Genomic DNA, 16,973 nt, shown 5'->3' with positions numbered 1-16,973 from the left:
GAATAGATTTTTCTTCAAAGAAGACAGCCAAATGGCTAATAAGCACATGAGAAGATATTCAACGTCATTAATCATTAGAGAAATGCAATTTAAAACCATGATAAGATGCCAGTTCACACTTAGGATGGCTAGGATTTAAAAAAAAAGATGAATTATAACAAGTGTTGGTAAGAAGGTGGAATAAATGGAAGCCTCATAATACTGCTGGTGGGCATATAAAGTGGTGCAGCTTTCATGGAAAACAGTCTGGTAGTTTCTCAAAAGGTTAAAAATAGTTACCACATGACTCAGCAATTCTATTCCTAGGTATGTACTCAAAAGAATTTAACACATATGTCCACAGGAAAACTTGTATACTAATGGTCATAGCAGCATTATTCATAATAGCCAAAAAAGAAGGAAAGAAAAGAGACAACCCAAATGTTCACTGGCTGATTCATGGATAAATAAAATGTGTTTTTTCCATACAGTAGAACATTATTTGGCAATAAAAAAAGGAATGAAGTACGTACTTATATATGGTACAAAGTTGATGAACCTTGAAAACATTATGCTAAATGAAAGGAGCAGGTTCACAAAAGACCACATACTGCAGGCTTCCATTTAGGAGAATGTTTAGAATAGGCAAATTTATGGAGACCAAAAGTAGAATTGTGGTTGCCTGGAGCTGGAGTGAGGGGGTTGGGAGGAAACAGGGAATGACTGGAAATGGAAACAGGGTTTCTTTTGGGGATAGCGAATATATATAAAATTGATTGTAGTAATAGAGGTACAACTCTGTAATTACACTAAAAACAAATGAATTGTACGTTTCAAAAGGTTGAATTCTATGGCGTGTGAATTTTATCTCAATTATCAAAATAATAATACTATATGCTTTCATTTATATAAAGAACAAAAACAAACAAAAAATATCTAGGCTGTTAGAAGTTGGGACAGAGGTTGCCCTTGTGGGAAGGGAAAGTAGTTACTAGAAGGAAGCATGAAAGGAATTTCTGGGGTACTGATAATGTTTTGTTTCTTGATGTAGGTGCTGTTATATGAGTGTGTTCATTTTCTGAACATTCATTGAGCTGTACACTTAATGATACCAGTGTGCACATTTCTCTGTGTATATCATACCTCAATAAAAAGTTTAAAAAGCTTAAACTTTGTAAATAAAAGCAACAAACATTGGAAAATATTTGAATCAAATATTATAGAAGAAAGTTTAATATCTATATATTCACTCAGTTAGTTCAGTCACTCAGTTGTGTCCGACTCTTTGCGACCCCATGAATTGCAGCACGCCAGGCCTCCCTGTCCATCACCAACTCCCGGAGTTCACTCAAACTCATGTCCATAGAGCCGGTGATGCCATCCAGCCATCTCATCTTCTGTCGTCCCCTTCTCCTCCTGCCCCCAATCCCTCCCAGCATCAGGGTCTTTTCCAATGAGTCAACTCTTCGCATGAGGTGGCCAAAGTATTGGAGTTTCAGCTTCAGCATCAGTCCTTCCAATGAACACCCAGGACTGATCTCCTTTAGGATGCACTGGTTGGATCTTCTTGCAGTCCAAGGGACCCTCAAGAGTCTTCTCCAACACCACAGTTCAAAAGCATCAATTCTTCAGCACTCAGCTTTCTTCACAGTCCAAGTCTCACATCCATACATGACCACTGGAAAAACCATAGCCTTGATTAGACAGACCTTTGTTGGCAAAGTAATATCTCTGCTTTTCAATATACTATCTAGGTTGGTCATAACTTTCCTTCCAAGGAATAAGTGTCTTTTAATTTCATGGCTGTAGTCACCATCTGCAGTGATTTTAGAGCCCCCAAAAGTAAACTCTGACACTGTTTCCACTGTTTCCCATCTATTTGCCATGAAGTGATGGGACCAGATGCCATGATCTTCGTTTTCTGAATGTTGAGCTTTAAGCCAACTTTTTCACTCTCCTCTTTCACTTTCAACAAGAGGCTTTTTAGTTCCTCTTCACTTTCTGCCATAAGGGTGGTGTCATCTGCATATCTGAGGTTATTGGTATTTCTCCTGGCAATCTTGATTCCAGCTTGTGCTTCTTCCAGCCCAGCGTTTCTCATGATATACTCTGCATATAAGTTAAATAAGCAAGTTAAATTGCTTTCTTACATCACTCCTTTTCTTGTGTGGGAAATGGGAAATGGCAACCCACTCCAGTATTCTTGTGTGGAGAATCCAATGGACAGAGGAGCCTGGCAGGCTGTAGTCCATGGGGACTGTAGTCCAAGGGGTTGCAAACGTCCGACACTACTTAGTGACTAAACCACCACAAACCACCACGGCACCTATAGAGGCAGGTCCAACATGCCAGGTTTTATCAGTAAAGTGGTCAACAAATAATTATGGAGTTATGTCAGCCAAGTTATGCCTCTGAGCCTCAGTTTACTCATCAGTAAAATGGAATTAAATAAGCCCCCTCCTCTAATATTTCAATATTGTCATAATTTCATAGTTAATATTTAGTTTAATATGTGGATATTGGGTGCTAGAAGGAGGTTCTCCCCAGAGTTGCTGGCCCCTCTTGGGTTGAGTTCTGTTTAATTCCCAAAGAGCCATAGTTAATATTTAGTTTATTAATTAATGGGTAGCTGGAGGTACACTATGGAGAGACTGGGGCCTATACATCTAGATGGGATTAATTAACTGTTGAAATCATCTTCCATTCTCCTGCTGACTGCATTAGGAAAACACCACAGTTGAGGGTGAGAACTGAGGGGTTGGAGTCAGCTGGCTATCCACAATCTGGTAGGGTCCTTGGGAAAGATTTTAGGGGTGAAAGCTCACATAGAATTTCAGGTTAATTTCAGTTAAATTCAGGTAACCTCATGTAGGAAATCTTGGGAAGGAGAGAGTTGAGTTGGAGACCCCTCTGTGCTGTTTTCCCCTCCAATTCTCACCCCTCCCCCACTCCTGTCAATCACCGATTCTGACTATCTAGCACAAAGGTAGAAAATCCCCTGGGGGGTCTTAGGCCAGGAAGCCTCTTATTGTCCAGCTCTGATGCCTAGAGAAGAATAGGAAAAGGCTACCCTCCCCCCTTTCTCGCTCCCTGCCCACCGGTCTTGCTTTTGCAAGTGGAAAGCAATGTCAGGCCCCACGCAATCCCTTTTGCAAAGCGGGAGAGAGAGAGAGAGAGGGGGGTGTGTGTGTGTGTGTGTGTGTGTGTGTGGTGTGGTGTGTGTGTGTGTGGGGTGTGTGTGTTTGTGTGTGTGGTGTGTAGCGAAGAGGATTGGGGGTGGGATTCCATGACGTTAGCGGCTCCGCCTCCCGGTGTATATAAGGGGCGCTTGGCGCGCAACGACCCCAAGCAGCAGCTTTGAAACCTGAGCAACCGAACTCGGTAGCCCCAACCCAACTCGGCTGAACTCAGCCTCGCGGAATCCTAACCGAGATTTTCCGCGCCCTGGGCTTGCAACAGCTCCTGGGTAAGCCTTGAAGGCCGACACGTGTGTCGGAGGGGACGAGCGAGGGTCTGGGCATACCTAGGATTCTCTGGCAACCATGGCATGCAGTTGCATCAACGCGGCCGTGACCTGTTGCAGGCGAGACCCCAGTCCTGGGAGCCAAGGCTCCCATTTGCATCTCAGCCCCAGACCTTTTCTAGATGAGAGCATAAGAAACTGGGAGCTGAGTCGGGGGGCATAAGGCGGAACCCCTCTTCTCGGGTGCTAGCAATTTCGGGCTGCTCAGGGGTCCCTCTCGCTGGGGGTGGGTATCTCCTTATCTTCAGATGTCGAAGCCCCGCCTCACTGTTGATGCTTGCTGGTCAGCCTTGCGGGGTGGGAGGAAGTGGGGGAGCATTTGCTTACTCCCCTGGGCGACGGCAGTGCCAGTTACAGTGTGGGCTTGGAGATGAGGGATGGAACTGAGTCGGTGCTCACTTTTGATCTGTGGCTGAGATTGGTCTCCCCTCTCTCCGGGGGATCTAGGAACCATGCTTATTTGAAGCCCTGGGGGTGAGCCCCGGAAAGGAATGTGGATATTGGGTGCTAGAAGGAGGTTCTCCCCAGAGTTGCTGGCCCCTCCTGGGTTGAGTTCTGTTTAATTCCTAAAGAGCCACAGGCCAGGGGACGGAGGCAAATGAGCTTCCCTGGCTCCTGGGTTGGGGTCTAGGATAAGCTCTACAGTTTCCCCGCCAAAGAAAGAAGAGACTGATATTGATTGAGCATCTACAAGGTGCCAGACCACTGAAGGATGGGGAATTTCACGTGCCTTTTCTGAAATTGTCCTTTCACAAACCTGTGAGGTATTGTTATTCCTACTTGCAAATGAAGAAACTGAGGTTAGAGGAAGAGTGACTTGCCTTTGTCCCCTCAACATCCTCCTCCCCTCCCCCCACAATTCTTTTACTTGGTGGCGTGGGTATTGTAATTCACTCTCAGAGCTTAGGGATAATGAGCCCTATTGAAGGTCTTTTGTCTTGTTTTTCACCAGATCCTTCCTAGCATCCTCTTCAATTCCAGCTAGAATGCTGTGGCAGGCGCTTTGCAGATTTGGTCAAAAGCTGGTACGCAGACGTACGCTGGAGCCAGGCATGGCTGAGACTCGCCTTGCCAGATGCCTGAGCACTCTGGATTTAGTGGCCCTAGGTGTGGGCAGCACTTTGGGTGCAGGCGTGTATGTCTTGGCTGGTGAGGTGGCCAAAGATAAAGCAGGACCATCCATTGTGATCTGCTTTTTGGTGGCCGCCCTATCTTCTATGTTGGCTGGGCTGTGCTATGCTGAGTTTGGTGCTCGGGTGCCCCGTTCTGGTTCTGCATATCTCTACAGCTATGTCACTGTGGGTGAACTCTGGGCCTTCACCACTGGCTGGAACCTCATCCTCTCCTATGTCATCGGTGAGATGGTGGGGCAGGGGGGCACTTACGCAGCCAGTGAAGGGGCTTGGAGTCAGGAAATCTGGGTGGAATGGTGAAGCAAGATATTCATCATTCACAGGAATTAAATATTCATAAATGCGTGTATTTGTTGGGGGAGCTGGGTGGGTTGAAGGTATGGAGAAATTGTTCGTTCTACCTACCTCTGTCCTGGCTTCCTTAATTGGCTGGTTTTGGTTCTTAAAAGGTAAGAATAGGTGAAAATAGCAGGGTTCTTATGACACTGGTCTGGGAGAGGGAGGAAAGGAGATGAGAGAGGAAAGTTGACCCCGTATTTCTCCCTCTGCTCCATTAGGTACAGCCAGTGTGGCCCGGGCCTGGAGCTCAGCTTTTGACAACCTGATTGGGAACCACATCTCTCAGACCCTGCAGGGGAGCATCTCACTGCATGTTCCCCGTGTCCTCGCAGAATATCCAGATTTTTTTGCTATGGGCCTTGTGTTGTTGCTCACTGGTGAGGCAAGGGACAGGGACAGTGACTGGGGTGGGGCTAGTGGGGACTAGGCTTGGGAGCTTGTGGAGGTGGTAGCTGTGAGAAAGAAGAGAGACTGGGGAGTAAAGGTCTGCATCTAGAGGCAGGGAAACAGAGCTGGGACTGAGGCCTTTCTTAAAGTCCTGAATGCCTCTTTCCCACAGGATTGCTGGCTCTGGGGGCTAGTGAGTCAGCCCTAGTTACCAAGGTGTTCACGGTGGTGAATCTTTTGGTTCTTGGTTTTGTCATCATCTCTGGCTTCGTTAAGGGAGATCTGCACAATTGGAAGCTCACAGAAGAGGACTACAGACTGGCCGTGGCCGGACTCAATGACACTTCTAGGTTAGGAGAGGAGATACAAAGCTGGGAGCATGGTGGAGACAGGGGAGCTGCACTGAGGGTTTCTGCTGGGGGTGGGGCTGGGGGTGGGGATGGGAACCTAGGCCTTGAAGACCCAGCTGAGTAGCTGGGCTTCAGAGAAAAAGAACAGTTGGCTGAACATGCCCTTACCTTTTCTGTCTCTTCTTTCACTTTAGCTTGGGCCCTCTGGGCTCTGGAGGGTTTGTGCCTTTTGGCTTCGAGGGGATTCTCCGTGGAGCAGCGACCTGTTTCTACGCATTCGTTGGTTTTGACTGTATTGCTACCACTGGTAACAGTCATTCCATTCCACTGGGGCTTGTGCACCTTGTTGTGCTCAGGTGGTGTTGCAGGTTGGGGGAAGGGTAGAGAAGCAAGCCTGCTTCTCTGATTCAGACCTTGTGCCCCTTCCTGCAGGGGAAGAGGCCCAGAATCCTCAGCGTTCCATCCCCACAGGCATTGTGATTTCACTCTTCGTCTGTTTTTTGGCCTATTTTGGGATCTCTTCGGCGCTCACGCTCATGATGCCTTACTACCAGCTTCAACCCAAGAGTCCCTTGCCTGAGGCCTTTCTCTATACTGGGTGGGCCCCAGCCCGCTATGTTGTAGCCATTGGATCCCTCTGTGCTCTCTCTACCAGGTCAGTGTCAAATGTTTGTTCTCCTCTGCTGCCAGAGTCTCAGGTGATAGTGTTCCATACCAGAGACTACCCCTAAAAAGGCCCTTGCATGCCTGCCTGCATGAGAATTTGCTTCAGTCGTGTCCAACTCTCTGTGACCTTATGGACTGTAGCCTGCCAGGCTCCTTTGTCCATGAGATGTCCCAGGCAAGAATGCTGGAGTGGGTTGCCGTGCCCTCCTGTAGGGTATCTTCCCAACCCAGGGATCGAACTTGCGTCTCCTACATTGGCAGGTGGGTTCTTTACCACTAGCACCACCTGGGAAGCCCTAAAAGGCCCTTTAAAAGCCCTTAAAAGGCCTGTGAGCAGAAAGTGGAGGCTCCTTAAGCTCACATTTTGGAGGAAAGAGATACCCGGTCAACACCGCTCTGGGCATTCTTCTCTCCAGCCTCTTGGGCTCTATGTTCCCCATGCCTCGAGTGATCTATGCGATGGCAGAGGATGGCCTCCTGTTTCGTGGCCTTGCCCGGATCCACACCAGCACACACACTCCCATCGTGGCCACTGTGGTCTCTGGCATTATTGCAGGTGAAAACTCTTTGCCATTCCCTTTGTTATTTCACCAACTCCCTTCACTTTGCTCTTGCCTTAGCTCATGTTTTCTGCCCATCAATTTCAGCATTCATGGCATTCCTCTTTGAACTCACTGATCTGGTGGACCTCATGTCAATTGGGACCCTGCTTGCTTATTCCCTGGTGGCTATTTGTGTTCTTATCCTCAGGTGAGGCTCCTTTCCTCTGCGTACTGTCGTTTGGGTTTTAATTCTTAGATGAGGAGTGATGGGGATCTGCTTCTCTTCCCCCGTCTCTGCCTTCATCATTCTGACTCTCCTCGAGGAGTATGGCTATCCCTCCCTGCCAAAAAATGCGACTACCCTTAGTGGTGATGAGGAAGGTTAACCTGCCTGGGAGAAGATGGTTAAGGGTTGTTCTTAATACTCCCATCTTCCTCTTGCCTCAGGTATCAGCCTGACCGGGAGATGAGGAATGAGGAAGATGAAGTGGAGTTGCAGGAGGAGAAGATCCCTGAAGCAGAGAAACTGACCCTACAGGGACTATTTTGTCCACTCAACTCCATCCCCACTCCAGTCTCTGGCCAAGTTGTCTATGTTTGTTCCTCACTGCTTGGTGAGCATTGGAATTTTTCTCTTGAGTCAGCATGATGTGAACTGGAGAGAGGGTGGCTCTCCTTAGAATGGGGTGCCTAATGTTTAAACATATTGCTCTCAAGAACTGGTTTTGATGCTTTTCAACTTGACTCTTGAAGCTCTGCTGCTGAGTGTCCTTTGCCTAGTACTGGCCCAGTGGTCCATTCCACTGCTTTCTGGAGACCCAGTGTGGGTTGCAGTGGTTGTGCTGCTCCTGATGCTCATTACTGGGATCACTGGAGTCATCTGGAGACAGCCACAGAGCTCTGCTGAACTTCACTTTAAGGTAAATGACCTTTTTCTTTCCCCGCAACTAACCCATGTTGGAAGAATAGGTTCTAGAAACCTCACAGTCTCACATTTTCTTTCACTGGACAAGAAGGGAAAGATATAGGAGATACCTAGGCCGAAACATCTTATCTGATGCTTATTTCTTTCCTGTTCCATTTCCCCAGACTCTGCATCTTCTTGAGTCCCATATGAGGTACACTACATGAGCAGGCACTGAAACACATAGCATGAGTAGGAGTCAGACTCTCCCTTTCCTGGCTAAAAAAGGTTAGGAATCTCTTCTATCTTACCTTGTGGTCTGTACAAAGATTTTGCTTTGTTCCCAGGTACCTGCTTTGCCCTTTCTTCCACTAATGAGCATCTTTGTGAATATTTACCTTATGATGCAGATGACAGCTGGCACCTGGGCCCGATTTGGGGTCTGGATGCTGATTGGTAGGTATTCTTGGGAAGAGTAGGCCTCTTGGGTCCTATCCCACCTCTTTTCTTTCTTGGTCTCAAGTAGGAGTCATATTAAGCCTTTGCAGACCACTATTTCTCTACCTCACAGCTACCTTTTCCCACTAGGATTTGCTATCTACTTCGGCTATGGGATGCGGCACAGCCTGGAAGAGGTTAAGAGTGACCAACCCTCACTCAAGTCTAGGGCCAGAACTGTAGATTTGGACCTCAGCAGTGCCTGTGTGCATTCGATTTGACATCATCACACCTGAATGCTGTCTGGTCTCCCTGCACAATAATGGAGTGTACTCCTGACCACACTGAGCTAGGCTTCCCATGGGATGTTGGTGGGGGAACACAGATAGAGCTCTGTATTTATTGTGGAGTCAAGGATGTGTCTGCTGTTTCTCATCTTTTTTTTTTTTTATTCGTTTACTTTTTAATTGTATCTGTAGTTGCTTAACCAGCTTTTAAAAAATTATTATTAAAAGAAACTAGAAAAAGAATCTATGTTTTGTTCTTTGTTTGCTAGAGGTGATGTGGATCCTGACTTTCAGTGTGGAGAACTTCAGATAAGTGTCTTTTGTTTGCTCTGTCAGCACAAAAGTATCTGCTATGTTTGTGTGTGCTTCTTATTGGCTTGGGGTTTGAGTAGGATGGTGTAAGCAGCATCAAGTCTGATCACACTTCAGGGAACAAACTTGAGATATACTTTCTCCTTGCTACACTAAAGGTTAGTTTGTAAATAAGTAGGCAACAACACTCATCTCTGGGATTTGGGGGTGGACTCTCATCTCAACACTGGCATTGGTCAAGGCCAACACTGAGACCATTGTCTTCTGTTCCACTCCTTCTAGTTGGACCAGTCCCAGACTCCTGTGACTGCCTGGACAACAGAAATTTTGGCTGGGGTGTTGGGTACTTCTGGGAAGAAGAGGGGACAGCAGGAGAGAGTGGGTAAAGGACTATGTATATGTTATAGATACTTGTTGTAAGGAAACAGGTTAGAGCTGCTCAGACCAAGGACTATTCATTCATCCATTTACTCAACAACCATATGAGGAGCTCCTATAAAATGCTAGGCCCTGTGCTGGGTGCTGAGGATACAAACATGAATAAGACATAGTCCTTGCTCTCAAGGAACTCATCATTTAGTGGTGGAGACAAGCCGGTTAGCAGGAAACAGTGTGATTTGTCCCAGGGTAGAGGTAAGTGCTGAGTGCTGCAGAAGCATGGAAAAGGATGCGTTTGACTTGAGTGTGCCTCATGGGGGATTAACCCGAGGCCTCTGCAGGGAACGCTCAGAGTCCTAACCACTGGACTGCCAGGGAATTCTCCTGAGTAGGTGTTCATGAAGTGGACTGAGGGGAGGGCTTGTCTGCCAGTGAACAGTGTGCACAAGGCTGTGGGAGTATGAAAAGGCGTACTGTATCGGGAGTATGACATATAGTTTAATGTGGCTGAAGGGCAGCAGTATGGGGTTGTGGTAAAAGATAACAGAACATGTGGATGGCCTTGTGTACCCTACCTAGGAATTCAGATGTTATCTTAAAATTGTGTGTGTGTGTGGAGGGGAGGGGGTGTTGTCACTGAATGATTCCAAGCAAAAGAGGTGGTTGGATTTATTAGTCTGGCAGCAGCAAGGAGGATAGCTTGGAAGAGGGTGGGAGAAGTTTAGGCAGTGTGATAATAGCTGCCATTTTTTGAGTGTTTATTATAGGCCAGATAGTGTGAATAAATCTCTTAGTTCTTGCAATAACCCAGTGAAGTACATGTTATGATAATTATTTTTTACAGATAAGGGAACAGGTTTGGGGTAAGGAATATGCTATAGGTCACACAACTTGGAATGATCAGGGCCAGGATACAAACTCAGTTCTGACTCTGCAGTGTATACTCTTTAACCACTGTGTGACGTTGCTAGCAGTAACTAGAAGAGCATCATAGTCATTTGGGCAAAATATTTCAAGAATTTTGTTCATGTGGATGTACAAGGTAAGAAAAAAGTGGCTGATTTAGATTTCTGGGCGAATGATCAAATTATTAGCCAAGATGGAGAGCATAAGAAGAAGAGCATATTTGGGGAAAGATAAATTCAGTTCCTGGAGAAGGAAATGACAACCCACTCCAGTATTCTTGCCTGGAGAATTCCATGGACAGAGGAGCCTGGTGGGGTACAGTCCATGGGGTCACAAAGAGTTGGACATGACTAAGTGACTAACTTTCACTTTTCAAATCCAGTTCCATATATGCTGAGTTTATCAACATGTACAGGAGTTTAGCTTCATATAGGTGAAGATACATAATCACCAATTGGAACTTGGAGCTAGGCTAGAGGTCTTAAGCTAGAGTTACAGATTTAGAAGTCATCAACCGACTGAGTGACTGAACTGAACTGAACTCAGAGAGCAGATGAGTATGTAATGGAAGCTGTGTGGGGCTAAAGATTGCCTTGGGGTGAAATAAACAAAAAAATTGAACACAAATTATATAATTTCCTTTATATACAAAGAACTCATAAAAAGTCAATAAGAGATGAATAACCTGATACAAAGGATATAGTTTTCAGAAAAAGAATATAAAATGCAAACAAATATAAAAAAGATACTCAACCTCACTTATCAAAGAAATGCAAATGAAAACAATCATAAAAATTCAGTTCTTACAGACTGGCAAAACAAATTTCAATGACAAGGCACTGGGAAAAGTGAGGGTAAAAAGGCAATCTTATGCATGATAGGGATATACATTCTTGTGACTTGTGGAGGGTAATTTGATGATACCAGAATTAAAAACACTTCCTTTTTAATCTGATAATTTCATTGATAGGAATTAAAATTTTACATATACAAGGATATTTACAGTGACAGTTTTCATCATAGTGTCAAAGTTGGAAACCACCTAATGTGCACCAGCCAGGAACTAGTTAAGTTACATTAATTCAGTGGAATACTTAATACAGCCATTAGAATGATGAGATAGCATGGTAGAATATCTTGCTTTTCTGAATATGAAGCTTATAAATCTAAATAAAATGAAACAGCATGGTATTTACTTAAAAAAAGATGAGATAGAATTATATGTGCCAAGAGATGATATAGATGGACAGAGATCCAAGACACATTTTAAGCAGAGACAGAACAAAATGGAACAAAGACCCCCAAGGTGCAAAATATTTCTATGAAAGAACAAAAGAGAATGCATCTATACATATTTTTTGTGTGTGTGGAAAAATTAGCCAGAAACCTCTGATTTCTCTTATGTACTTTTTCAGTTTTTTACTAGCTACAAACATTACTTTTAAAATTCCTTTTATAATCATAGTAAAAAATTGGAGGTAGTAACATTGAAGGGATGGAGGAGGAGGAGGACGCGGTGCAGGAGGAGATGGAGAAGGAATGACTGAGGAGACAGGAGAGTGATGTGGCAGTCTAGGGAGGAAGAAGCTTCTTAGGGGCAGTCAACAATGCCAAATACTGCCTAGAGAGTCAAGTTAAATAAGATGACGACAGAAATGTTTCATTGGTTTTGTCAGTTAGTAGGTAATTGATCATTTTAAGAGCAGGGTCTGTCAGATGTTGGGGAGGGGGGATTGCAGTGGATTTTGAATGGAAGGTGAGGAGGATGTGTGCTATAGATGAGCATTTCGAGGCACAGCTGGAGGGAGTTGAGGGAGAGATTTCCTTTCTTTTTTTAAGATGGGCAATTCTTGTATTTATATGCTTAAAAGAGATTGTCAATGGAGAGAGCCCAATACATCCTGGCACTACTGTTTAAACAAATCATTTGTGAAGGAAGGAGTAGTTCTTTGATTTGGTTCTCTACGTCTTTTTTTCTTTCAGTGCAGTGTTTCCAGATCTCAGACAGATAAGTATAACCTTCATGAATTTTTCTCTGTGTAAGTACTATACTATTTATAAAAAAACACCACTTTTAAGATTAAATATACTTCTTTAAAAAAGCTATTTGGGGACTTCCCTGGTGATCCAGTGGTTAAGAATCCATCTGCCAATGCAGGGAACATGGGTTCAATCCCTGATCCGGGAAGATCCCACATGCTATGGGGCAACTAAGCCTGTGCACCACGACTACTGAGCCTGTGCGCCGCAACAAGAGAAGCTACCACATTAGAAGCCCACCCACTGGAACTAGAGAGTAGCCCCCACTTGCTGAAACTAGAGAAAGCCTGTGTGCAGTAACAAGACCCAGGATGGCCAAAAAATAAATTAATTAATCAAAAAAGAAAACATTTTGCCATTATTATAAGTGGAAAATAGAATTTTTCTAATATACATTAAAATATCCAACTATTAAAAAATGCTTGGCTGTGCATCACCTAAAATAATGGCCTACACCATATTTTGGAAACAGTTAACAAAGTGAATAATCTCTGTAGGATGCTATGCTTGAAGCTGGAGTAGAAAATTCCTTTAAGTATGGTCTAATCAATCTCTTCAGAGTCAGAGTTAAAATTGCCCCAAATAATTATAGACACAAAGTGGGAAATAATAAGTATCATAAGAGAGGTATGCATGAAGTACCAGTCACATGAGGGAGTTCTGTGAAATCTTCCTGGAGGTTGAAGCTTTTAAACTGGTTTAAAGGATGGGTAAAATATGTATCTCCCAGATATGATGGGAGAGCATTTCAGGAGGAGGGAACGTTGTGCCAAAGGCAAGAAGATGGGAAAGTTTATAATTCTGTCTCCCCAGAACCTAGGATTTTGAAGTACTGAAGTGGATAAAGAAAGAAGGAGAGGTAGATTCCAGTCACTCTTGAACTCAGTTAATTCCAGGGCCTGCAACTAAAGGACAGGGGGTGTGTGGATTAGTGTTATAATAAGCAAAGGTGAGAGCGGGTCTGTGGTTTGTTTCAGTGAATTACACATACCTCAGACACTTACATCAAATTTTCTGTGTACATCTTCTCAAGTTATCGCTCATTTGCCCAAGTAATCCCACTGCCATAATTCTGACCTCATGAATCCTCCAATTTGCTACTCCGCAACTCTCCAGATATACTTTCTCTCTTTTTATCAGTTTCCTCCAATCTTTGCTTGTTCTCTTTTCCACTTACATTTCTGAATTTATTACCATTATCATTCTTGTGAATATCTTTATCTCACTAGGCAATACTCCAGAGTACTCTCTGCCCCACCCAGAGGAATCCAAACATCTTTTTCATACTTTCACCTCTGTAGTTCAAGATTGTTGGTGGCAGTCACAGAGATGGGTGGGTTAACAATCAAGCTTGACCAGGCCCTCAAATGTGCTGGAAATCCTCTTTTTCTCTATGATTGCCCTGCTCTCTGAAACAACTATTTCTTACCTTAGTCACGTTTTTCAGATCTCTCCCTCCTACTCGCTGCTGTTGACTTTGTCTCATACTTTATTGCAAAAACACATGCCCATCAGATAAAAACTTCCTCATCTTCCTGTGAGTTTTTAAAAATGGAAATAGCTTTTCTTTTTTTCCCCTAATGATAAAAATGTGTTCATTGTAGGACACTGAACAACTGAAAGATATAAAGAATCCCAAATCCCAACACTCAAAGATAAACATTAATATTTTGGTAAATATTCTTCCACACATTTTTGTTAAAATATGCATACATAAGTGTTTATCTTTCTGTCAACTGTTTTCTTTTTTCAATTTACATATTAGTGGGATTGGTTGGTCCCTGTAGCCATGTATGTCGCTTCCCATTCATACTCAGACAGAAACCATCCCAATAGTTTATTTATTATTTTTTTTATATTTATTTATTTTTATTGAAGGCTTCCCTTGTGGCTCAGCTGGTAAAGAACCCACCTGCCAATGTAGGAGATGCCCAAGATCTGGGTTCGATCCCTGGGTTGGGAAGATTCCCTAGAGGAGGGCACAGCAACCCATTCTAGTATTCTTGCCTGGAGAATCCCATGGACAGAGGAGCCTGGCAGGCTACAGTCCATGGGGTCACAAAAAGTTGGACATGATTTATCAGCTACAAACACATATACTTGATTTACAATTGTGTTAGTTTCAGGTGTCCAGCATAGTGATTCAGCTTTGTTACAGATTCTTTTCCATTTATAGGTTATTGCAAGACATTGGGTATAATTCCCTGTGCTATACAGTAAATCTTTGTTGCATATCTATTGTATGTATAGTTTTTTTTTTTTTTTGGCCACACCACATGGCTTGTGGGATCTTAGTTCTCCGACTAGCGATAGAACCTGGGGCCACTGCAATGAAAGTGCTGAGTCCTAACTACTGGACCACCAGGGAACTCCCTGTATAATAGTTTTTGTAGTTATTCAAATCTATAAAATTACACCTTTTTGAGCAGTTAGTAACTTCTTTCTTTTTAAAATTCAATGGTAGGATACAGGCATTTCCCGTCTTACACATTTAGGTTGTTTTCTCAGCAGTGTCTTTAAAGGCTGTATAAGTATTCCACTATATGGTATTAATGTACACTAGGCTGTATAAATAGTCTAGATTCAACTAGGAGAACATTTAAGAGATTTACAATGTGTCAGTGAACATTTCTGTTAATCTATCTTTGCAGACTTTTCCAATTTCTTCTTTAGGAAAATTCCTAGAAGAGGAATTGTTGTGAAACAGGGTATATACATTCTAAGATTTAAAGATATATTCATTTATTTATTTGGCTGTGCTGGGTTTTAGTTGTGGCATACGGGATCTTAGTTCTCCAATTAGGGATTGAACCTGAGACCCCTGGAATTGGGAACATGGGAGTCTCAGCCACTGGACCACCAGGGAAACCCCCACTTTTAAGATTTTGATACCCATTTGTACTCCTACGAAGAGTACACAAGAGTGGGTCTTTTGTACATCTTATCAATTTGAAGTTTTGTTAATCTTTTTAACCTTTGCCAATCTGATAAATGAAAAAAAACTCCCTTGCTTTATTTGCATTTCTTTGATTACTGGTGAGGCTGAATATCTCTTCATGTGTTTATTGGTTATTTATATTTCTTCCTGTGCAAATTGTCTGATCACGTTCTTTGCTGATTTACGTGCTAGATTTGTTTTTAACTTTAAGAGCTCTTATGTTAGATATGTTAACTGTTTATCTATTACATATGTTGAAAGTACCTTTTTCTAATCTGTGGTTTGTCTTTCAACCTTGCTTACAGTACCATTAGGAAGATTTTAATTTTTATGTGGTAAAACTTATTATTTTTCCATTTTGATTCTGGTTTCAGATCATGTTTAAATCTTGTTGTGTTTATAAAATATTCACTCAAACTTCCTTTAGAAGTTTTATGATTCAATTTAGTCCTTGATTAATTCAGAATTCATTTTGGTATATGAAGTAAGTCAGGGATTTGGTTTTATTATATTTTTAAAATGGCTATCGCAATTCAGTACTTTTTCCTGACTAGATCTTTTCTCCACTGATTTGAATCCTTTCTATATATACCTGGACCTGTTTCTGGACTCTATTTTGTTCCATTTCTCTGTATGCACTATTACCATACAATTTTATTTATGGTAGTTTTAATATCTAATAGAATAAGCCCATTCCTTGCTTCATTATTAGTATGTTTTTGGAATTTTCCAGCCTATACTTATATTTATTCTAGAGGTCTTCTTCTTCTTTTGACAAGGTGTAATGCTTATTAACTAATTTGTATTCTCAGTTGCTTATTCTCTTTTAATCCACTCTATTAATGAGAGTCTTAATAAGCTCTCATTAGAGTCCAAGCTGTTCACCTGCCTTATGTACTTATCTCACCATTTCTGCACTAATTTGTTAAAGGGTTGGAGTGGAAAATTTATAGTTTATGCTAGGGGAAAGGGAAGATAATTTACAGCCGGTTGAGTGCTACTTAATGGTATTTCACTGCTCACTGTTGCATGTCCTTCTCAACATGCACCAGCTTCTTTTATTTCCTTTCCTCTACTCTCTCTCTTTTACTTTTTTTTCTGTCTCTTAATCTTACTTACTTGTAACATCTAAAGAGGCTATCGAGACCAAAAAAAAAAAAATTGGAGATACCAAAACAACATAAGGGTTTTTCACCTTTCTGCATATTTTCCTTTTTTCACTGGCCCTTTCAATGCAGTGGTGTCAGCTCAGTAAGTAGACCTGACTTTGGAGTCATATTTGCAGTCAGTATTGATCAATTGAGTCACTTGATTCCTGGATGCCTTATATAATCTTGGATAATAGCCATTCTACTACAGACATTATTAGAAACTAAGAGCTCTCAAAGGACCACTATAGGCTTGAGAACTGAGGTCTAATTATTGTCCTGTTTGTTCATTAGTTCATCCATGAACAAAGAAGTTATGCTACAGCCAGGAGCTTGGGTGGGATGATGGAAGTTAGGAGCTCTTAACTGCCAACCAGGAAATAGGGAATTACAACGGGAACTTACATTTGATAAGTACCTACCATATGCCAGCCACTGTTTTAGATGTTAATATGTACACTATTCCATTGAACCAGAAGCCTAGAATGACTTTTATTCCCATCTTACAGATGGGGAAATTGATGTACTGAGATTCTAAGTAGCTAGCTCCAGGTCACACAGTATGTAGTGCATAAAGATTCAGTCAATTATGGGATACTCTACTGCCTTTGGGCTTTCCAGGTGGCGAAGAATACACCTGCCAATGCAGGAGATGCAGGTTCGATCCCTCGGTCAGGAAAATCCCCTGGAGGAGGAAATACCA

The 16,973-nt window shown here is 42.8% G+C and overlaps 1 protein-coding gene across 1 annotated transcript; it reads left to right on the top strand.

Moving 5' to 3' along the window:
- Window positions 1-5,014: 5,014 nt before the first annotated feature.
- Window positions 5,015-8,791, top strand: SLC7A3 (solute carrier family 7 member 3). The gene is made up of 11 exons (XM_044936478.1): window positions 5,015-5,084; window positions 5,193-5,351; window positions 5,534-5,711; window positions 5,906-6,018; window positions 6,144-6,366; window positions 6,794-6,933; window positions 7,025-7,127; window positions 7,367-7,533; window positions 7,673-7,839; window positions 8,171-8,279; window positions 8,412-8,791. Exons 1-11 carry the CDS (start codon window positions 5,015-5,017, stop codon window positions 8,540-8,542), a joined length of 1,560 nt encoding a protein of 519 aa, XP_044792413.1. The 3' UTR covers window positions 8,543-8,791.
- The last annotated feature ends 8,182 nt before the right edge of the window (window positions 8,792-16,973 follow it).

Source organism: Bubalus bubalis, chromosome X (assembly GCF_019923935.1).
Source record: "Bubalus bubalis isolate 160015118507 breed Murrah chromosome X, NDDB_SH_1, whole genome shotgun sequence".
In the NCBI taxonomy this organism is placed as follows: Eukaryota; Metazoa; Chordata; class Mammalia; order Artiodactyla; family Bovidae; genus Bubalus; species Bubalus bubalis.
This window is presented reverse-complemented; position numbering and strand designations above follow the sequence as displayed.

What these genes read in the sequence shown, in the direction of transcription:
- SLC7A3 (XM_044936478.1), top strand. Translation starts at nt 5,015, where the DNA reads ATGGAGAAATTGTTCGTTCTACCTACCTCTGTCCTGGCTTCCTTAATT. An exon ending in CTGGTTTTGGTTCTTAAAAG is followed by an intron (nt 5,085 to 5,192) that starts GTAAGAATAGGT and finishes CTGCTCCATTAG; the next exon opens with GTACAGCCAGTGTGGCCCGG. An exon ending in TGTTTGTTCCTCACTGCTTG is followed by an intron (nt 7,534 to 7,672) that starts GTGAGCATTGGA and finishes TGACTCTTGAAG; the next exon opens with CTCTGCTGCTGAGTGTCCTT.